This window comes from Squalius cephalus (genome assembly GCF_949319135.1).
Source record: "Squalius cephalus genome assembly, chromosome: 9".
In the NCBI taxonomy this organism is placed as follows: domain Eukaryota; kingdom Metazoa; phylum Chordata; class Actinopteri; order Cypriniformes; family Leuciscidae; genus Squalius; species Squalius cephalus.
Genome location: NC_137130.1, coordinates 5,277,753 through 5,299,603, shown reverse-complemented (window position 1 = coordinate 5,299,603; position 21,851 = coordinate 5,277,753). Strand labels below are relative to the sequence as shown.

General features: G+C 36.3%; 2 protein-coding genes across 3 annotated transcripts; one reads left to right on the top strand and one right to left on the bottom strand.

Annotated features, from left to right (window-relative positions):
- Window positions 1–366: 366 nt before the first annotated feature.
- spc25 (SPC25 component of NDC80 kinetochore complex) lies at window positions 367–5,561 on the top strand. The gene is made up of 7 exons (XM_079882137.1): window positions 367–472; window positions 775–937; window positions 2,029–2,094; window positions 2,205–2,351; window positions 4,039–4,143; window positions 4,461–4,559; window positions 5,265–5,561. Exons 2-7 carry the CDS (start codon window positions 781–783, stop codon window positions 5,399–5,401), a joined length of 711 nt encoding a protein of 236 aa, XP_079738263.1. The 5' UTR covers window positions 367–472; window positions 775–780; the 3' UTR covers window positions 5,402–5,561.
- On the bottom strand, window positions 5,475–15,197 carry nostrin (nitric oxide synthase trafficking). Of its 2 annotated transcripts, none has more exons than XM_079882135.1 (16): window positions 15,094–15,197; window positions 14,170–14,255; window positions 13,885–13,968; window positions 12,598–12,660; window positions 12,432–12,513; window positions 12,280–12,342; window positions 12,056–12,154; window positions 11,849–11,974; window positions 11,667–11,765; window positions 10,845–10,970; window positions 10,609–10,717; window positions 8,643–8,731; window positions 8,323–8,448; window positions 6,484–6,697; window positions 6,322–6,408; window positions 5,475–6,245 (listed from the first exon to the last, which is right to left on the bottom strand). In XM_079882135.1, exons 1-16 carry the CDS (start codon window positions 15,118–15,120, stop codon window positions 6,109–6,111), a joined length of 1,617 nt encoding a protein of 538 aa, XP_079738261.1. In that variant the 5' UTR covers window positions 15,121–15,197; the 3' UTR covers window positions 5,475–6,108. The 2 variants fall into 2 exon arrangements, with proteins under 2 accessions (XP_079738261.1, XP_079738262.1); XM_079882136.1 differs by having other exon boundaries at window positions 6,322–6,405.
- Between the last annotated feature and the right edge of the window lie 6,654 nt (window positions 15,198–21,851).

Below are 21,851 nucleotides of genomic sequence, written 5' to 3'. Positions count from 1 at the left end.
AAAATTATACTTCCTACTCAAAACGCGTATTGGTTTCCTGTTCCTGATGAGAAACATGTAATATGTGCTAAAATGTAAGCTACTTCAGACTAGGAATGAAAGTCTCACATGAAAGAAAGAGCACACCTAGTGCAGTAGAGCTCAAACTACACTAGATGGCGCAGCATTACTACTGTACTGAATCAAAGGGACTTTGACTGAATGAAGGGAAAATAAACGACCGCAGATAAGATATATAATAATAAAAACCTATAATTTTAAGGGAAAATAAAATGCATACTTTAGAGTTAATTATGTACACTATGAGCAGTTAGCATGGAACAAACAACAAAGGTAATTTCAATGCCGCTATTTTGTAGTTATGATGACGTAGCGTTTATGTTACGCCATTTCCGGTGTAACTGACGGTCCAGGCGCCGATTTTTGAAAACAAGAAAAATAAATTTGTGTTTATTTTCATTCCATAAAGCGGGTAAGTGATTTAAATGAACTGTGCGACTATTAAAATAACATTTAATCAATATCATCTAAGTTTCAGCGCATAGAAATGAAGGAAAAATATGAAAATTGAATCGCACTGAAGTTTTATATCTAACAATAACATCTTCATATTGTGTGCTAATTTGATATTATATAGAATTATTATATATTATTATATTGTTGTAGACCGACAGGGTGTCGTATGGAATGAACATGTCCTGAATGTGAGCAGACTGCGGTAGTAACGTTGCTAGTAACCGTCATTGTGTTTGTGTTGTTTGGATGATTTCGCAGCTCAGCATGGCATCCATCAGAGACTATAATGTAGTGGAGCAGTTCAACAGCAGACTGCAGGAGATCAGGACCAAACTTCTGGATCAGGCCATGGGAGAGGTGCTCAATGACAGGGCTGCGGAGCTCTGCCAGGACCACAGGCAGTACATGAAGTCCGTCTTGGGTGAGAGATCCACAGGATTGTGTTGTGCTTGCCATCATGGTTTGAGTTTGGATGTGCAGGATGTTAATTATCTAGCAGTGTTATCCATCTACATTAAAAGTAGGCTGGGTGGTATGGCGAAAACAATTATATTGTGATGCATTTATTTGTGGCTGGTTACACAGACAAGGCTTACGCTAGTCCCAGACTAAACTGCATGTTTGAGCTGTTTTAACTGAAAGCAACTTGCACTGACATATCTTAAAATATGTCACTGGCTGCCATTGTTTTGTCTCAAGATGCACACCAGTAATGTTTTTTTTTTTTTTTTTCTAAGGCATGTTTATAAAAGCTATATAAAAGTCCTACTTGAACTTAATCTAAGCCCTGTCTGTGAAACCAGGCCGTAATGTCTGTATTTATGGATGTTTTTTATGGACTGATTCACAGAATTGAAAAATGAATAGACAAATAAAAAGTAAACTCATGATATTCACAATTCAACATTTGGAATAAAAAGCAAAGCACTGATGAAATCTGAACCAAGACCAAGAACATGCATTAAGAGTGTCAATTTAGTTGGTTTTAACCCTAAAGCATACTAGATCATATTTTATACATGAATGTATCTAAATTACCAACATGATCTAAACTTGTCTGAAAAACCTGTTGCACACAATCTACTACATGCCTTCTGTCGTCTGATTGATAGTGTATGTTTTTTAGCAACTAAAAGGCCTTTTAGTATAATTGTAAAAACATCCACCTTCAGGTTGTGTCTTTGCTGTGAAATCTTTAATGATTTTTTTATAGTAAACATATGAATAACTTTTATGTTGTTGAAACGTTTTAATATTTCACAAACTGTTAGTTAACAACTTAGGTTTATTTGATTATACATACATCATTTTTAGAAAAAAAAAAGTCTTAAAATGTGTGCAACAAACACGATACAACAGACTTGTCCATCGCTCAGTCATCATTGCATTGCATTGCATTATTTGTTCGGTTCATTATTAATTACAGAGCTTTGATCATAAAACTAAGCATTTACACATCAAATATTTATATATTTGATAAATGTTGATTTGTATTTATTTTTTCCTACACAGATACTTGCTTTAAGAAATGCAAGGAGGATGAAACCATGTTTGACACGATACATGCTTACAAACAAGGTAAGATGTTGACTGGCACAACAGTTTGACACTTTAATATACAGTACGTGCCATCTGCAATAAGCAGTTGATTGACCACTATTATGTTTCTCTATTGTTACTTTTTTTAGATTTGAAGGAGAAAACATCTTTACTGAAAGAAAAGAGTGCTGAACAGCTTGAGGTTGTGTCGGAGATTGAGGACAAGGAGCATCACAAAGCACTCTTATTTCAGAGAATTGAGAAGCTCAAGAAGGATCAGGCCAGAAACAGGGAATGTGTGTAGGCCTCTCTTTCCTCTCATGCACTGTCATAGTCTTTATGTTGATGTGTAAAGCTCGGGACACACCAAGCTGACGTCAAAGAACTAGCGGCGATGAAAGCTGACTGTGCTTGAACACACAAAATGCTGCGCTTGAACACCAAAAGGACCAAAGGTGACTCTCAACTAGCACATGCGTTGTGTGCCTGCGTGTAAGTTAAAGGAGAACTCCGGTCAATTTTAACATTGAGCTCATTTTTTTGTACATTTGGAGTGCTGTCAATACAGAGAACAACGACAAAAATCGGTGTTGCCTACACCGTGTTATCCTCTTTTTAAAATTTGCACCCTGTTGACTTCAATGGGGCAAGTTTTAAACCAGCTTTTAGCCTCTTAACATCCTTGATGTGTCATTACAAGTGCACAGGTCATGTGAGTGATTCCTTCAGAGTGAACACGGTGAATCTGACTGCAGTAGATGTGAAAGATATGAATAAAAATGATATTTATTTAGCCAGCGCTCATACCTGTATTTACATCCTGTTTTCGGTCAAAGTCCATAGTAATCGATTGTCGAGTTCACGCGCATTGGTTTAGTACCTATGATCATGCGCGTGAACTTGACAATCGATTACTATGGATTTCGACCGAAAACAGGATGTAAATACAGGTATGTGCGCTGGCTGAATAAACATCATTTTTATCCATATCTTTCACATCTACTGCAGTCAAATTGACTCGTGTTCACTCTGAAAGAATCACTCACATGACCTGTGCACTTGTAATGACACATCAAGGATGTTAAGAGGCTAAAAGCAGGTTTAAAACTTGCCCCATTGAAGTCAACAGGGTGCAAATTTTAAAAAGAGGATAACACGGTGTAGGCAACACCGATTTTTGTCGTTGTTCTCTGTATTGACAGCACTCCAAATGTACAAAAAAATGAGCTCAATGTTAAAATTGACCGGAGTTCTCCTTTAATATCAGTCTATATCAGCAGGAATCAATTGGTATTAATAGTCTGTTTTCATCATTCAGAAAGTGAAACAAAAACTAGGACCGCAGATACACAAACAGTAAACAAAGCAGCGCTTGCTTACCATTTTGAATATCAATCACGCCAATCAATCAAGGTAGTCGGCTCATGTTATTATGAAAATATTTGTGCATTCAAATGCTCAGGTAAGAAAACATACATTTATAACTGCCTTCTGTCTGTTCTGTCTTGACTTCTTTGCCCCCTTTCATCACTTTCACTTTTATTGCCGTGCCCTGACTCGTTCTCTAAGCTGAACAGCCAATCAGAGTTCACTCTTTCACAGACGGCCCGATGCCGATTCAACCCAAAAAAACTAAGCTGAGCGACGCCAGAGACAATTTATATGGCGACGCTTAATGTTGGCATGGTGTGTCCTGGCCTTAATGGTTTACACTTAAAATAAAGGAGGTGGAGAGATAGTTATCAGTTACAGATGAGTGATTCATGAACACTTCCTGAAACATTCCACCAAATAATCTTTTGTGAATCATTTGCTAAGAATATAATTGAATGAAATGCATGTTGTATGCCCAGTAAAACTAATAGATATGAGCTCTATTTGTTTATAAATGTCTTCATTTCCTGCACGTGACTGTTAGATGACAGTCACAACAGACTTTATTATTTCTGATGTCCTTAATGCTTGTTTTATACATTTTTATAGTGATTCAGTCACAAAACAAAGCCAACAAGGACAGACTGAAGAAGCTGAACAAGTGTAAAGACGTCTTTCAGAAACACCTCAGTCTTGAGATCAGAAAAATCCAAGGTAAAGTCTTTGTGCTAAACTACAGCGTATGATTGAAGTATGAAGTTGGTGTTTTTTCTTTCATTATGTGTTAAATACGTCATGCAAATAGAGTAAGGTTCAAAAGCCTGATTCAAACCTGGAAATGAACAAAGTTTTAGGATTTTGAAAAACATTTATCACTATTTATAAATCACTAATAAAAATTTCCCATTTTAAATTGAGCTTTTTCACTAAAATTTTTGTTGTTGATTTTATAATTTGTGAGAAAAATTAAAAGTATTTTTAATAACTGCAAAAGTTTTGATGGTGTATCACCAACATCTGTTGATTTGCAGGTGAGAAGCTGCAGTTCGTCTTCAGGAACATCAGTCGTAAAGATCCAGACATGGTCCATACGTTCCTCCTCCAGCTCGATGCAGAGGGCGTTTACCACAGTAAGTATTCGTCTTCTGGTCGTTTTTTATCCTTGATTTTTTTTTTTTTTTTTTGGCTTAAATTAAACCTGATTTTCCTCCTGCATGTGATTATGTCCCAGCATTGGTTTATACTGATAAAATATTATTATTATTATTGCATAAATAAAATTTCTACTTTTAAATTTACAAGGTTTTAAAAGAAAGTTTTTGAAAGAAGTCTCTCATGCTCACCAAGGCTGCATTTATTAGATGAAAACACATTGAAAACTGTATATATTGTGAAATATTAGCACAATTTAAAATAACTTTTTTCTATTTGAATATATATTAATGTTATTTATTCCTGTGATGCAAAGCTGATTTTCAGCATCATTACTCCAGTCTTCAGTATCACATGATCCTTCAGAAATCATTCTGATATGATGATTTGCTGCTCAAGAAACATTTCTGATTATCAGAGTTGAAAACAGTTGTGTTGCTTAACATTTTTGTGGCAACCGATTTTAAATATAAATCTTTTTTAAATATAAATCTTTTTTAACATTGTAAATGTCTTTACCGTCAATTTTGATCAATTTAATGCGTCCTTGCTGAGTAAAAGATTATTATTATTAAAAAAATAAATAAATAATTAAATCCTACTGAGTCCTATCTTTTTAAACGTTAGTGTATGACAGACAAAACTAAGCACTGAATACCGTGATTATATTCCCCCCTCTTCAGTCATCTCTTGTGACCCTCCACTGGAGAAAATGGCACATCTAGAACACAGACTGCAGGAGACCAACAACTTTTCGGCCTTCCTCGCTAATGTCCGGAGAGAGTTTGTGGCGCTTCACAGTGGTGCAAAGATGGCCTGACTGATGAACCGTAGCTAACTGTTCATTTCAGATCCATTTGAAGCGGTCAGAGACCATATTTGTAGATATCATTACTAAACATATTGAGCTTTTATTTACCTTTCAATCTTTTGTACATTCATTTATTGATTTGTAATTTTAGCAATAAACAAAGTTTTTAAAAAAGTGCTTTGAAATGTCTTAATTTAGTTTTATACTACAGTGACAAGAAGTTCTAAACCATTTGCATTTAGTGGTTTATTACTGTGCAAATAAAATCTCTATATTTTTCCACAATACAATACATTTTGATGAAATGTTTTATAGCCACACACTTGTATTTCATTGAAAGGCTTCCCATGGTCATGAAAAACTTGAAAACATGACCTTTTATAATAAATAAAAAGCCTTTCCAAACTTTATAGGAATTTTTGTAGCAAATAAACTGCTCTAAAATATTTAATCGGCTAGATATTGCTCTTGTGCACCGTAACACTACACACAAGCTGTAGTAATGTATGATTTATGAGTAAATTGTACTTTGGAGTCAGTGAATCTGTTGAAATGATTCATTTGAATGATTTTCAAAAGTCCTTTTTCCTGTAATCACATGGAAAGGTCATGGGAAAGTAATTAGTTTAAAGTCTGTTTAACTCTACAGCATGAATGAATCATAATTCAGTGGCACCGAGGTCAGTGACCTTTTTCTTTCACATGCTCTTTTGAAGCTAAGCTTCAGATGACTTCATCGCAGTAAAAACAGGCAGCTCTTCGACGTACGTGGAAGGGAAATGTCCTCTCTGTCCGTTCAGCTCACCGAACCACCAGCCCGTGTCGTCCTTCTGAAAGATGTCCAGTACGTCTCCTGCCAGATTGAAGAGGGAGAGTCAACAGAAAGCATGTGCTGAGGGATGATGTATTAAGATGAACTACCATATTACCTTCAGTAATGTTTAACTCGTCCTCTCTCTCTGACGTAAAGCTGTATAAAGCCTTGCATCTGCCGACTGAGCAGAGTTCTGCACCTGCTTAATAAATCAGTTTGTGTGTTAAGAAAACCCTTGAATGGAAGGGAAGATAAACACATGTGGTTCGCTGTTCACCTTTATCCTCTTCAGCTTCAGTCACGCATCCATTAACCGGACCGCTCTGTTGATCATCGACTTTGGTCGTCTCATTCGAGGGCTCGTTGCTTGTCCTATCAGGGCTTTGGTTGGTCAGCGCACTCTTATTGGTCCTCATGGACTGCCGGGATCTGAACGGAGTCTTTTTGATCCTCATAGGTCGGGAAAGTTGCACTACGCTGTGCTCGCAGTCCTGGAGCAAAACCCGAGATAGAATTTAAAAACTCAAGAAACATATGGGTGATTTTTAGCTAAACCTTGTTTCTAAAAATTGTGATACTGTCTTTCTCCACCCTGCAGCCTTGGGAAAACGTATATATTACAGTTAACAAAGTGTAGGCTGTTTGAAAGCAACAGCACAAACAAAATATGATGCTAAACTAGAGTTGGCCTATTTTCTCAGTTAACCCACTTGTGTTTATATTGCTTTCCATGTCCTGGATTCATCAAGACTTGCATGTTTAATGGAGCTATTTCATGAATCAGAATCAGCCAAGGATGATTTAAGAGTTTAAATCTATATATATATATATATAAAACAAAATAACCATATTTAAAAAATTTTTTTTAAATTCTATTTATGCATCCCCCTGCAGTACCTACACAGACTATGCACTTGAAATGCATGCTAATAATAGTTTTACTAAAATTCAGTGGTATTTTGTTATCATAGAGATCTTATTATAATTTAATCATTTTTAATTTCAGGTCAAGTTATAGTTATTGTGTAGTGTTTTGTCAAGTTTTTTTATCTATATAGTTTTTATTTTTCCGTTTTAGTTATTTTAGTACATCAAGTTAAACTAAATGAAAATGGGAAAAGTTTTCTTGGCAACTAACTAAAACTTTTTATATATATAAGGTACACTATGTAACTTATTTGAGTCAATACATTATCAATCCTTCTTCCTAAACGTGTTTTTGTCTTACCCAGATTCACAATGGTAAGTCTATTGAAAGTGTTTTTATTTTAGACCTGACGGGATGGGTTTCTCGGGAAATTGTGTACTTGCGTCACCCGCCAGTGCTTGTCTCATCATGTCCATAAATAGAGAAAAGTTGCTCCAGTCATGACAAATCGGGTCCTCCCTCGAAGTTGGGTCTCTATCAACTATCAGATAGTGATTATACTAATTACAAACAAACAATATTACTTTTAAATATGTATAGGCTACTTTGTTGCGTTAATAGTATTGGAGTGCCATAGGTTAGTTGTCACAACAAGCGAGAAAGGTTGACAGAGAAACGCGACAGAGCTCGTTGGATATTATTGGGCTGTTCGGAGAAGGCGAGAACTGAGAGATCTGAAATGTAAAATCGATGCGGAGATGGTGGCGTTTTTATTACTCAACAGGTGAGTTGCATTTCATTGAACAGATAAATTGCCATATGTAGCTCTCTAACATAGTTATTTGTAAATAGAGGTAATTGTAAAGCATTATCTTTTGTGAAAGTTATTACATTATAGTTGTTGTAGCGATGTGCTGGAATTCATTTTCAAGGGAGTATCATGTCTATTAATGGGTAAAGCTACAGTAATGTCTTTAGCTAGTCAGCTTGAGATCCTTTCCATCTACACTGGTTGTTTTATAAGCAGTGGAATAATCTCTCTCTCTTTTTTTAAGCTATGAGAAAAATTCAGAGCTAAAACTCAACCAAAACAATGTTCTTCCGCAAAATGCTTGCAGTTTTGTTTTTTAACCGCTAGAGGGCCAAAAGTTACATAGTGTATCATTAACGTCAATTTTATTTCAACAAACGAAATAACGCTTCTAGAACTGAACAGGTGGTGTTCAGGATAGGATGTGTAAAACTCACCCTTTCTTTCCATTTAGTGATGCTGTCACTGAATCGATGTCTTGATTTGGGTTTTCCCTCTAACTCCGCCAGACTGTGAGTCAGTTTGCAGTGCGTCGCCTCTAAAAGGTCCAGTTTGAGGATGGCCTACCGAGAGAGATCAGTCAGTATTTATTTTTTGTTAAAACCTTTTTGTTGAATAATTTTTTAATACAATATTTGAACACAGTGGGGTCAAAAAGTCTGAATGAAAATTTCATTAACCTGTTTTTTGAAAAAAATTTAAGTAAAGCAAATACTTGAAATTTAGCAGAACATTGGAATGAAATGTGACATCTCACCTCGTCCAGTAACTGTTCTGTTTCCTCCAGGGTTTTTTTATTTGAGAAGTTTGGTTGTTCTGTGTATACTTTCACCATTTTCTCTAAACCTGAAAACCAGATTTGTGTCAGCGTTGAGCTAGATGTCATATAATGTGAACAATATAACAGGACAGAACCACCTAATAAGATCTCTGAGGAATAAACCAGTTCTATTTAAAGGGGTCATATCACACTTTTTTAAAATTCAATTCCCCCAGATGTCCTCTTCTAAAGTAGTAGCTTCAGCAAAAACCAATGAGGTTCGTTCTCGTGTTACGCAGGTTCGGTTGAGCTTCTGTTTATGTTCGCTGTTTAATGTTTATATGTGAATAAAAGCCTAAATTAAATCTGTTCATCATATAAAGCAATCGAGTCTCTTCAGAAAATTTGGACTAAACCGTTAAATTCATATGGATTAGTTTTACGATCTCTTTATTAACTTTTTGAAGCGTCAAAGTTTCGTAGCTGTCAATGGAGGGACAGAAATCTCTCAGATTTCATTAAAAAATATCTTAATTTGTGTTCTGAAGATGAACGAAAATGAGGGTGAGTAATTAATGACAAGATTTACATTTTTTGGTGAACTATCCATTACTAACCATACATCAAGCTCTTAACTGAAACCTTTAATAAAAAATAATTAAAGGGGTGGTATAATGCCCTTTTCACAAGATGTAAAGTAAGTCTTTGATGTCCCCAGAGTGTGAATGTGAAGTTTTAGCTCAAAATATTTTTTTTGATATTTGATATTTTTATATAGCATGTTAAAGTTGTCACTTTTTGAGGGCGAGCAAAAAAACGCACCGTTTTTGTGTCTATCTCTTTAAATGCAAATGAGCTGCTGCTCCCGGCACAGGATTCTGTCTTGATAATCTATAAATCGTGTTCAGGGGGCGAGGTTTATGTAAATTGTAGGGTTGGTGATGTCATTAACCCGGGAGGAATGTGGTGTAGTCTCTACCAGCCGTTTGCTGTAGTCCTTAAAAAGCGATTTCTTTAAAAGCAAATATCTCCCTTTGAACTTTGAGCGTTGTAACTTTGCAGATGTTGTTTATGCTCAAACAGCAACATTACACACTAACTAAAGTTAGAATAGTGAAATCATATTCAACCACCCCTTTAAAAACCTAAAATAAAATTTAATAAATGTTTTAATGTCCCTATACAAACAATGGTCTTGATATGAGGAGTCAATTAGGCCACGCTCCGGTACAGAGCACATTAGCAGCGATCCTAATGGAGCGCTATTAAATATGAAGCAAAAGACAGCGGACTCCAGATACATCTCAGATTAGTTTATAACAGACGTATCGTCCTCTTGTAATCTGCTACTTCGGTGGCTTAACAGAAGATTCACTCACATTATAAACGCAAAATAATATGAATTTTAATTTAAATTCTTGCACTTTGTTTGCCCCAGCTAAGTGGTGATGAAAAAAAGAAAAGGTTTTTCTTTTCAATCTAAAAATAATACGTTAATAGACGTCTCTTTGATCGTTGTGCCTTGTCTGCTTCTTCAGTTTCTCATGCCATGTTTTAAAACGCCACGTCAAGTTAAAAGTTCAACTCGACACCCTGCGCTCTTTTCCATTCTGTTCACGTGTTTAAAACACAAACGCATTGGTTCACTCACTGCAGTTTTAAAGCCTTCATTAACTCTTCTGGTCAGTGGGTGGGAATGTCAGCCAGCAGGTTTCATAATTCAAAGAGCTGATAAGGTGATAATAAAGATGTTCAGCGAAATTGAAAACGTGCTTAATAACTCTTCACTTTAAAATGTGACCTTGTGAATTTATAGTTTTAAGGTAAAATGGAAAAATAAATAAATGAAATGCAGGATATTGAAGGTCACTTTTAAATTATTTTAGCACCCCCTCTGAGTTGTTAAGCCCCCCCCCCCCCCCCCCTTAGCCAAGAAAAAAATCCCAGCCTACAAGATCCAAACCTTCTCTGTCGCTTTTAGCTTTTGTGATGCAGTCCTCTAGACGCTGAAGCTTAGTCCTGATGCCATCTCTCCTTCTATCTTTTCCCATCACTGTTTTTCCTTCTTCCTCCTACACACACACACACACACACACACACACACACACACACACACACACACACACACACACACACAAAACAAGCCATTTCATTTAAATTCCTTCCACATGAGTTTGTGCTGTAAACTCAAAGACTTACAAAGTAGTCAGCCATGAGAAATTCAGCTTTGTTCTCGTCCGCTGTAGCGCCAACATCCTCGACCAGTGATTGAATGTCTTTCTCCACATCAACCCTCTGTACGGCCTGCTCGATCTGTTTGTGACTCTGCCACCAAAAAAAAGACTTAAAAGTCAGTTTAACCACCTCAAGAGAAATCTAAACAAGGACATAATTCCATTTTATATATATATATATAATATATATATATATATATATATATATATATATATATATATATATATATATATATATACACACACACATAAAAATGTGTGTGTGTATGTGTAAAGTTACATTTATGTAATATATACATTAAATGGTAACACTTTACGTTAAGGTCCCATTAGTTAACATTAGTTAACGTATTAACATTAATTAACATAATAAATGCTTTAGACGTAATTTTCATTGTTAGTTCATGTTAACTAATGTTAACGAATGAAACCTTATTGTAAAGTGTTATAATGCACATAAATGGTATCTATTGAATTAACTTTTAACTGATATAACACCATGGAACAGAAGCAGGTTAATTTCCCAGAATACTTTAATTTACTCTATTTAATATGTAGACAAATTTATATATATATTTTTTTATATATAATTTTTTTTTTTTTTTTTTTTTTTTTTACAAAATATTAAAGTATATAATATAAATACATAACTATAAATTATAGAATGTTGTGTTACTGTGTGGCAATAGTAAATGAAATGTTTTTTTAAAGTATTGAACAGTACTGAATCCAGTTCGTGGTCATTTCGATTCATATTCACACTCATGAATTCAAAGGCAGTGCTCACGTGAATGACGGTCTGTGCGTATACAGTCATGAAGAGGCTGTACTTGTTTAAGGTGTCGGATAGAGTCTCTATTCTCTGCTTCTCAAGCTCCTGGACGATCTGAAATGCAGCACTGAATCAGTCAAAATGCAATGGCTTCCAAGACAATACATAAATATCAGGATGTGTAAAACAGCCTGAACCTGGTAGCAGGTTTTCAGTGTGTTCTCCAGCCTCAGACGGATGTGGTGACCCTCCATGTTGGTGTTGAAATATTCCTCATCAACTCTGGCCTGAAGCTCTGCTGATTTAGTCAATCTGTTAAACATCTGGACAAAAACGAATACATAATATCACAAAAATAGTTGTGTTAACCTATTTTTTCCCTGTCAGTGAGCAATCACAAATACCTTCTGCTTTTCTTTCTCTGTGCTGATTTGCTTATTTTTCTCCACGAAGCTGAAGAGAGCTTCATGTTCTCTAGTCAACCCAATCAGCTTCTTCTTCAGCTGTAGAAACAGACATTTCTGTTCAAAACGTATTCTCCTCATGGCAAAATTCCTTTTTTAATATTGGGTTCATTTGATTTGATTCCTCAGAATTAGAAAACACACTTCTATAAGTATTTTCTTACCTTAATTTGCTCACTCCAGTTTGTAAGAACAAGCTTTCCTGATTTTTCAACGGCATTGTCAAGCTGTGTACAAACAAGACTTAATGTAAACATGCTTCTGTAAATCCTAATGTGAATATATGCATATGTTGCATAAACGTGAAGTGATATACCGGTCTTTTTCTTTTGCCGTGTTCATCTAGGATTTGACGGATTTTCTGAATAGCATCTTGGTTGAGAGCATTTCCCAGTATGCTGAAAGAATAAGCCCAAGGTAAATACACAACAGCAACTCGCATGAATAATAAAAAGAGCGTATCATCCAGCGTAGCTTCATACCGGTGAGCATCTGCTGAGGCGTACATTTCATCTGATATGAAGGACCACGCACGATATGTGGAGCTTTGAAGAGGAAAAACTGTCAATGAGCATCAAATATTAACCTGCACTGCTGATGCAAGATACATTACACTGCAAAAAAAGTCTAAACTCTTGACATGAACAGCAACAATTCATAAACTATGGGGTGGTTTCCAGGAGTAGGCATTAATCTAGAATAGATTATCTTGAATAGGAATAGGTAGGTAATCGTGTCTTTAAAAATGTCTTTCTGAAACAGACTAAGTACAGATTACTAGCCAGTTGCATAAACATAGCCATTATGTTAAGACTGTGTCTTAAGAACTAGTATGATCAACTAGAAGTTAGTTAGGGGTAATCAATCTTACTGTTCGGTGTCAAATTAGACCAATCTATGTTTTTATGTTACTGACTTTAAAAAGTTATTAACAGTTTTAAAGAATAAAATTGGATGACTAACTTGTAAGACTAGTCTTAACAGTTTATGCAACTGGCTACAGTGGACTAGAGTAAAAAAAACAAAAACGGATTAATTTAAAACCAACTGTGCTAATCTGAATTAGCATGAATGAACCAAGAAAATCTTAAAATTGCATGGTACTGAGAAGCAAATCCAAGGAAAACATTGACAGCAGAAAACGACTGCAATAAAAAAAAATACAATAAAAAAAAAAACTGAACAAGAGAAAACTCTTTTAAAGCAAACAGCCAAGTAAAACTGCACACACACACACATATGTATATATATATATATACTGGTAGGTTTAATTTAAGATTAAATTTAGTCCTGGAGTAGCTCTAGTCTTCCTCCAGGAAATCAGTTTATTAAACTATGAGTCTAGGGATATTTAAAACCATGACAGGGAAAGCAGATTTCTGTTAATCTGGTTTAAAGGGCAATTTAGGCCAGGACTAGGCTTAATCTCTGTCCGGGAAACTGCCCTTATAAATCTCGTTTTTTATCCATTTTTTATAAAAAAAAAATCAATATTTTATCTACTTAGCTTTCATCCTTTAATATTTATTGCTAAAATTATTACATTTATGTATTTATTTTACTGTATATTTATAAATTAAAACATATTTTATTTATTTTAGATTTTTCTTATTTTACTTAGTTTACATGTTTTAATATATTTATAAAAATCACACAAATCAAGGTTTTAAAGAGTAAATTTAATTCTGCCCTGTTTTGTACCCTATTCATGTGAAGTGATTCCTAAATCACACAGTAACTCAGGCTTTGATGGAGACGTGCTCACTCACTTGTCGCTCATCTCTTTCGAGACTTTAAGGAGTTTCCCTGCGATTTTCTGAAGTCCTTTTGAGTAGTTGATCTCCAGTTCAGATCTAAATTCAAAGAAAGCCGTGTCAGTTGTATTGGAGATTCTGCCCTGAACTTTTTTCTAAGCACATTTTCAGGAGAACTATCATATTCTTTTCCATCTCATTTTCTTCTCCTGAGAATGGAAAGTCGAGTATATGCAATCTAGTCTTAGAGGTCAAGCACTACAATAAACTTGCTAGAAGAGAGCAGAGTTCGTATATTACCTTTGCTGAAACACGGCCAAGAGCTCTTTGCAGAAATACTCGCCATTCTTAGAGATTCTCTTCAGGTCCTGATACAGCAGATTATACTGAAACAAATCATACAGTTTAATGAAGCAGTAAACCACGAGATTATCTATCTATCTATCTATCTATCTATCTATCTATCTATCTATCTATCTATCTATCTATCTATCTATCTATCTATCTATCTATCTATCTATCTATCTATCTATCTATCTATCTATCTATCTATCTATCTATCTATCAAAACTTTGAGTACTTATTTAAGTGTTTTTGTTTTTTTTCTTAAAAAATATTTATATATATATATAGTTTTAGTAATTTTAGTACTTACACAGACTTATTTTATTTCAGTTAGTTGGCAACATTTTTACTTTTAATTGAATATTTATATTTCATTTTAGCATTATTTTAATTACCAAAAACTGTCTAACACTATAATGTTCAAGAGAACTGCAATGCCCTAGCAACCACCCAATAACTGCTTAGCAACATCCTGGCAAATCACTTGGAACCAAAACAACCTAGTAACCAGACAGAACTCCCTAGCAACCACTAACATCTCCGAAACTGCCTCTCACAGCTAAAAAGTCTTTCTTGTCTCTCTGTCTACCCTTTCAAACTTAGAGGATTTTAAAAACTTTTTCAAGTTATAATAAAAAAGCTTAAAAAGTTCAAGCTTTCAGGTTAACAGCAAAGCCTTGACAAACGTGACTCTTCTAGTTAATAATAAGCAATTCTTCCGAATGTAAAAGTGAACAGAAGTGTGTTTTATATAGAGATGTCCTCGATCAACATTGACCACCTCATCTTTACACTATTACTTTCTACAGCAGATATCAAGTTAGTAGTTGAACACATTAGTAAGAGTTAACACACAGAATGAAACAGGTCTGGACTCACAGTACAGCTGCTCAGCGGGTCCTTCATCTTCACACTGGTGGAACTATAACTCTGCTGTTCAAACTTTGACCTCTCTCCGCTCCTGAAGAATGCATGCGGAAATCACCTGTGTGTCTGTGCACAAGATTACTGCATCATTAACCCACCATAAAACCAAAGGAGTGGCGTAATGCATGACCAGTCCTTGCTATAGAAATCACTGTTTCACTTTGCATGAAGTTTTGGCTTGGTTTTCCACTATAAGGAACCGTTTGTGTCAATAAAGAACCTGATTAGGAATTATACAAAAAATTCCATCAAATGATATATATTTATATATTTTGAGCTTCAACTTAGTCTAGATTCCAGCTCTGGATACTCGGCAAATTAGTTTAGCCTATTGTTATGCTCAACATTTTTGTACAGAAATTCTGTGGTGATTTTTGTGTGTGTGTGTAATTATGCTGAACTGCAAACAGTTAAATTGCAAAGAATTCACTGGAATCACTATATATATATTTTTTTCTTTTTTTTTCCTTATCTATAAATGATTGAATTTTGTTATATTGTGTATTTATTTTCCTTGTTATTGTTTTTGTGTAAATGTAAACTTTCCTGTTGTAACGTTAGCGAGAGTGAAAGAGATAGACCATATTGTTATGTGTGTTATATTGTTTATTTATTTTTCTTGTTATTATTTGTTTTGTGTAATATTGGGTTACACTTTATTTTAAGGTGTCCATGTGTAACAGTTCTAGGTTAAATTTAGCCTGGGAAAACCCAGACAACTTCTGGCAAATTTAGATTTGCTCTGCAAGTAGTCTGGCAAAGAGCTAATTCAAGCCCATTTCCATGCCGCCGAAATCGCGGCACCAATCAGAAACGTTGAGGCGGGCTTTACACAATGACGATCGCTCTGATTGGTTTTAGGTCTATCCTATCCAATTGCGCCCAGAGGCATTTGAGCGACGTCCGTTCAACTTTTAAATGCATTATTATATTCAAATTGCAAACACATGAGGACAGTCTCCATGAAAGACCCACTGGCAGATGAACGTGCTACTACATTTCTCTCCGAAACGGTAGGAAATTAAATTAGATTTAATAAAGGGTTTTAACTGTGACAAGATGATTGACAGGGCAGTTTACGTGACAGGATGCACGGGACAGATCCGTTCGATAAAGATGACGAAGTAGTATGTCCCAAAGCTTGCCTACTTTTTTGCTACATATTCAAAAGTTAATACATTTTCTTCACAAAAAGAGTACATACTTTTATGGCGTAGTGTAACTTGGGCGAATTGGGACGCAGCATATGGCTTTACACGATGACGATCGCTCTGATTGGTTTTAGGTCTATCCAATTGCGCCCAGAGGCATTTGAGCGACGTCCGTTGGTGACGCCCCTTTGGAAATGAGTTATTAATGAAGCTTTGCCAGACCGTAACTCAGTTACTACTGAGAATGATCTGGTTTTAACCAGGCTAGGTTAAATTCATTGTTACTAGTGCTTCTCCACTACACTAGGGGGCGGTGTCCTCAGTTGTTGATAGCAGAGAAGAAGTGAAGTTAAGGCAGAGGTAACTATAACATGGATGTGAGTTGTAGTATTCATCCTTAGTTTGGCTTTTTGATGGGAATTTTTTCTCTTTGATATTCATTTAAGCATTATGTTCTAATTGAGCACATGCTAAATAAGTGTTGAGACAAGCTTTTCTATTGGCCTGTTTCATGCTAAGTTGTTTGACTGCGTAATGCGCGTGGGAACTACCAATGGATTATATTGGCTGAGTTTACCATCTTTGGAACTGTTTAAACCTGTGGAACTTTACAACAATGAAGGCTTATGACAAACAGCGTTGGAAACTCAGGTTTTTCTATCACGCAAACCATTGACTGATTTGAATGAACTGATTTGTATATGTGTGTCCTGTTGGGGAATGGTGAATACATTTTTTGTTACTTGTTTGGCACTTAAATATAACCACTGCAAAAGCTCAATGGATGGTACCCTACCTCTTTATAGTGGTTTTGTTCTATCTTTTGAAATTTAAGATGGTATGTTACACTTAACGGCGCCCGAACAGGGACATTCTGGATAATGTTGAGGGAAGGTAGTGTGTATATGTGTGTTATTTATGTATCAGCAAAGTGGTATAAGTTGTTTGGTTTAAGTTTGGTGTTTACTCTCCTGAAAATTATGCTACCTCATAATATTTCCAAATGGATGATCCTGCCGAGGACGGGAGTTAGTCTCAAAGAGAACCTAATTATAGAGCAGAAGAATTTATGGTGTGTCGAGAGCCCATACAATATCTGATTCAATCATGTACTGTAGTAGTCTTTATTTAGAACCTGAGCAGGACGATGAGGCTAATGAGGTTGAAGATAGTACTCAATTACCACCTCCCCTGCCTCTTGAAGAGGAGGATGAAAGTCTTTTCTCTATGGTTTTGGCCAATAGAGTTAAATATTTGGAAAATACAATGAGTAAGGTAAAGGAAAAACTGAACATCCATTTTGATAAGTTTGAAACCCAGATTCTGGATAGTTTAGATACTTATCAGAACAAAATCAGTTCTTTAGAAGTCTAAGTCAAAGACTGTGAAAGATCCTTGAGACAACGAGAGAAAGCGATAATTTTAGAATCTAAGAAAGAGTGTCAAGAGTGAAAAAGGTCTTGGAGGAGAGCATTCAGGATCTGGGACGTGCAGTTACGGACTATCTCAAGTGGAGAGATGCTACCTCCACACCTGCAAGGCATTCAACTCCACTGCCAGATACTTATTCTCAATCCATTCAGTTTAAAACTCCCATCAATCTTGAGTTTCCTAAACTCAGTAGTCTGGATGGAGAAGATCCTATTGCATATTTAGAGAAATGCGAAGAGTATCTCGCTATCCAAACTTTGAGTAATGCTGAGATATTGTCTCTGTTTTCATCTGTGCTTACCCATACGGCTAAGGACTGGTGGATAGCAGAGAAAGCATGTGTTAAGACCTGGACACAATTTAAGACAGTTTTCCTTAAGTCATTTTTACCTGAAGATCATGAGAGGTGGAGGTGGAGAGAAGGACCAGAGAAAGAAAACAGGGAGTGGATGAGAACATTCAGTCTTTTGTTTATCAATATAGAGCTTTGTGCTTGAGATTAACCATGACGGATCGTGAGTTTCTTCAAGCTTTATTGAGGAATTGCAATCTGCGCATTGCTAGTATCTTGAGATGGACTTTATCCACAATAGAGGAGCTAGTTCATGTGGGCACACTGGTGGAATGGGACCTGAGAATTTTCTGGAGGTAGAGGCAAGCTGAACAAGCAACTTTGCGTGGAGGAGGAAGATCAAGTCGAGGGAGGTCGAACAGCCATAACATTGCTGTGTATGCTAAGTCTTCCATGTCTACTCTGATGCTGCCTTCAGATATTTTGTAACCAACATTTGGAGGCAATTATTGATAAAGGTAGTACTTATTCTTTGATCCAAGAGTCTCTGTGAAAACAGATCAAGCATGAAGGGGAGATTTTACAGTCTAGTAAGGGTCAAACATTTTCTATGCACATATTCAAAATGCACTTGGTAAAGTTTCTCTGCAGTGTGTAGTGCATGGCCAAGCCTTTCCTTTAATAACATTCATGATCAGAGATCATGATTTGGTCTTTCCTCTCATCATGGGACTTGAATTTCTGACTCTTTCTGGTATGAAGTTGGATTTTGCCACCACGTCCTATAAGTTCCCCAAAGAGGAGGAGCTACCTTATTTTACTAACCCTCCTGACTTGAAGCTTGCTATTACATCACCCTCAAGTACTTGATTGCATGTAGCACTTCCAACTAGACAGCAGACCAATGTTAGTCAAGCTATGATAAAGGAGTTGTTGAATACAGCTGAGGCTTCAAGAAGTCAAAAAAGAAATTTGGAACAATTGTTGTTCGATTAGTATTTCCATCATTACTCATCAGATCAATACAAAAGACAAAGTAATGGCGAGGAAGAGGGCATATTCAGTACCCATTCATAAGCAAAAGTTTATTTATGATGAAATAGCTAAAATACTGGAGAAAGGTATTATCAGACCTTCTACTTCATGGGCTGCATAGATAGTACTTGTACCGAAGGAGGACTTTTCAATGAATGATGAATTCTATTCTGCAAGACTTCATTGGCAAGTTTTGCTTAGTCTATATCTATTATATTGTAGTCTATTCTATAAGTCTATGTAGTCTATAAGAAAAAAGGCACTAGATGGGAATGGATGGCCGAATGTCAGCAAGCCTTTGAAACTCTTAAAGAAGCTCTTCAGTCTGCCTCCATACTGCGACCCCCTGACTTCATTTGTGACTTTTGAGTGCAGACAGATGCTTGTAATATAGGACTTGGAGCTGTGCTTACTCAAGAGCAAGGTGAGAATGTAGTTGCATATGCTTCAAGACTTTTGCAAGGGGCTGAAAAGCATTATTCTGCAGCAGAGAAAGAGAACTTGGCAGCCTTGTTGGCAGTGAAGAAAACCCCCAACCTTCTTCGCATCTCACGAGATGGGCGATCAGGCTGCAGAGCTTTGAGTTTATTGTAAAGTATCGAAAAGGCTGATGTAATCTGGTCCCAGATATGTTGTAAAGAGGAGTGGAGGAAGAAAGTCAAGAAACTATAGGTACACTTACACTATAAGCTGGGAAGATATTGGCCGAGAACAAAAGGAGGATGCTACTCTCCAGCCACTGTGGGATGAGGCAAAGGATGGTGATACAAAATTTTCTAGCCGAGTACGTTATGTTAACCAAAATGGCTACCTTTTCAGAAGTACTATGGACAAGAACAGAAGCCAGAATGAATTTACAAGTTGTTATACCAACCAAGTTTCGTGAAAAGTGTTTGCAATATGTAGCCTGCTAAGTGGTCATCTTGGGTGTATGCAGACGTTGAGGAGACAACTGGAAGTAACACACTGGACTGAGATTCATAAATATGTCTGGAGGATGTGTAAGGAATGCCAAGTATGTCAACAGTATAAACCTTGCATTACCAAGCTTGCAGGTCGAGATACAGTCTACACCAGTGGTTGGGTTGAACCAGGAAACACGCTGAAGATCGACTTGATGGGGCCATTCCCCAAAAGCACCTTGTTTGAATGAGTGGTAGTTGACTACTTTAGCAAGAGGGTAGAACTGTTTCCAATGAGATCTGTAAAGACCCCTTTAATAGCCAACATCTTGATCAAAGACATCTTCACTAGTCCTTAAAATGATGATTGCCTCCTTATGTCCATGATAGTCACAAACAATGGGACCGATGGATTGCTGAGTTTCAATATGCCATCAATTCCACCTGGCAAAAAAAGTACGGGCCATACTCCGGCTGAGATTGCCTTAGGCAGGAAATTGAAAGTTCCATTGTAATGACTGGTGTACAAGCCTCCAAACCCTGACCAGTCGGCATACACTTTGCTATAGTGGCAAAAAGCAATGCTAGAAAGAGTTAAGGAGAATGTGAGTAAAGCGCAAGAATGACAAGCCCAATATTATGATCTACGTAGGAGATCAGTACAGTATGAAGTAGAAGATTTAGTTTGGATACTCACCCATTGTCTCGTGCAGGTAACACTCTCCAATAATACGGGGAAGGTTTCTGTGTGTTACTGTCTTTACTTTTACGCAACACAACAAGATTAAATGAAATACATTTTCTCATATGTATTACCTCGTTACTTCATCTGACTTCAAATGAAAAAGGTTTTAATGATATCTGAGCATCATTAAAAGTGAGATTAGGAAACTATGTCGCTCAGAGGTCCTCACGTCTTCTGTTTAACACGGGTCTCATGTACACAAGCTCATCAGTTTTGATCACCAAACAGAGGTAATTGCTATCTACCTGAGATCGGTCACATTCACGTTTACACAATCAAAGATACTTTGGTATAGCCTCCATGGAATTGCATACACTTGAATTTAACTTAAATGTTTACTTCAGTAGAGGTATGGCCACTATTACAGATATAAGCTGACCAACATTACTTCTCTTATAATAGCTTTGGATTGGCCATGCCGTGGTTTCCCACATACACTTATCTAAAGTAACATTAAATTACAGAGGTAAGACACATCCAGATTGGTCAAGCAGCATTTGCTGTTCTAAACGGTAATTAACTTATTGTCTTTGCAAACCAAGTACACTTGAATTGATGCCAAATATTAGTTTGTCACTGATCTGATGCAAAACTTGCAGGAACATACGAATCCGTTTAATCTACAGTCGGAATAAAATCAAATGTAACAATTTATTATGTCAGGTAAATGTTTCATGCCAATTTCATAATCAGTTCAAAGATAAATACAAAACATCAAATGCTCAGTGAACCTGACATCAGAAAATATATGATGCAGAGTCTCGGCCACTCTCAGCATCACGCGCTAATTTGAGCTACAAAACGCCACAAGCCTTCTTCAGCATCTCCCTAAATACTCAGACCTCTTTTCAAATGAAAACATGAGTTCACAGTGGGAATTTGCATTAATCACCATCCCAGACTTATTGGGGACAGAAGTTGATTTACAAGGGGGCACACCCACAGCAGTTAACAAGACATCTCTAAACTCTCCACACCTTATTACCTTTTTGGTTTACTTCTGTGGGAATGAGACCTTTGTACCAGTCGCACTGAGACATTTCAAATGATACCAAACATGTATAATACTGTATGATAATTGTTCATATTAAATCATATAGCTTTTTGGGTGAATTCAGGAAGGGATGGGTAAAGGGAATGATGTGTAAATTGGG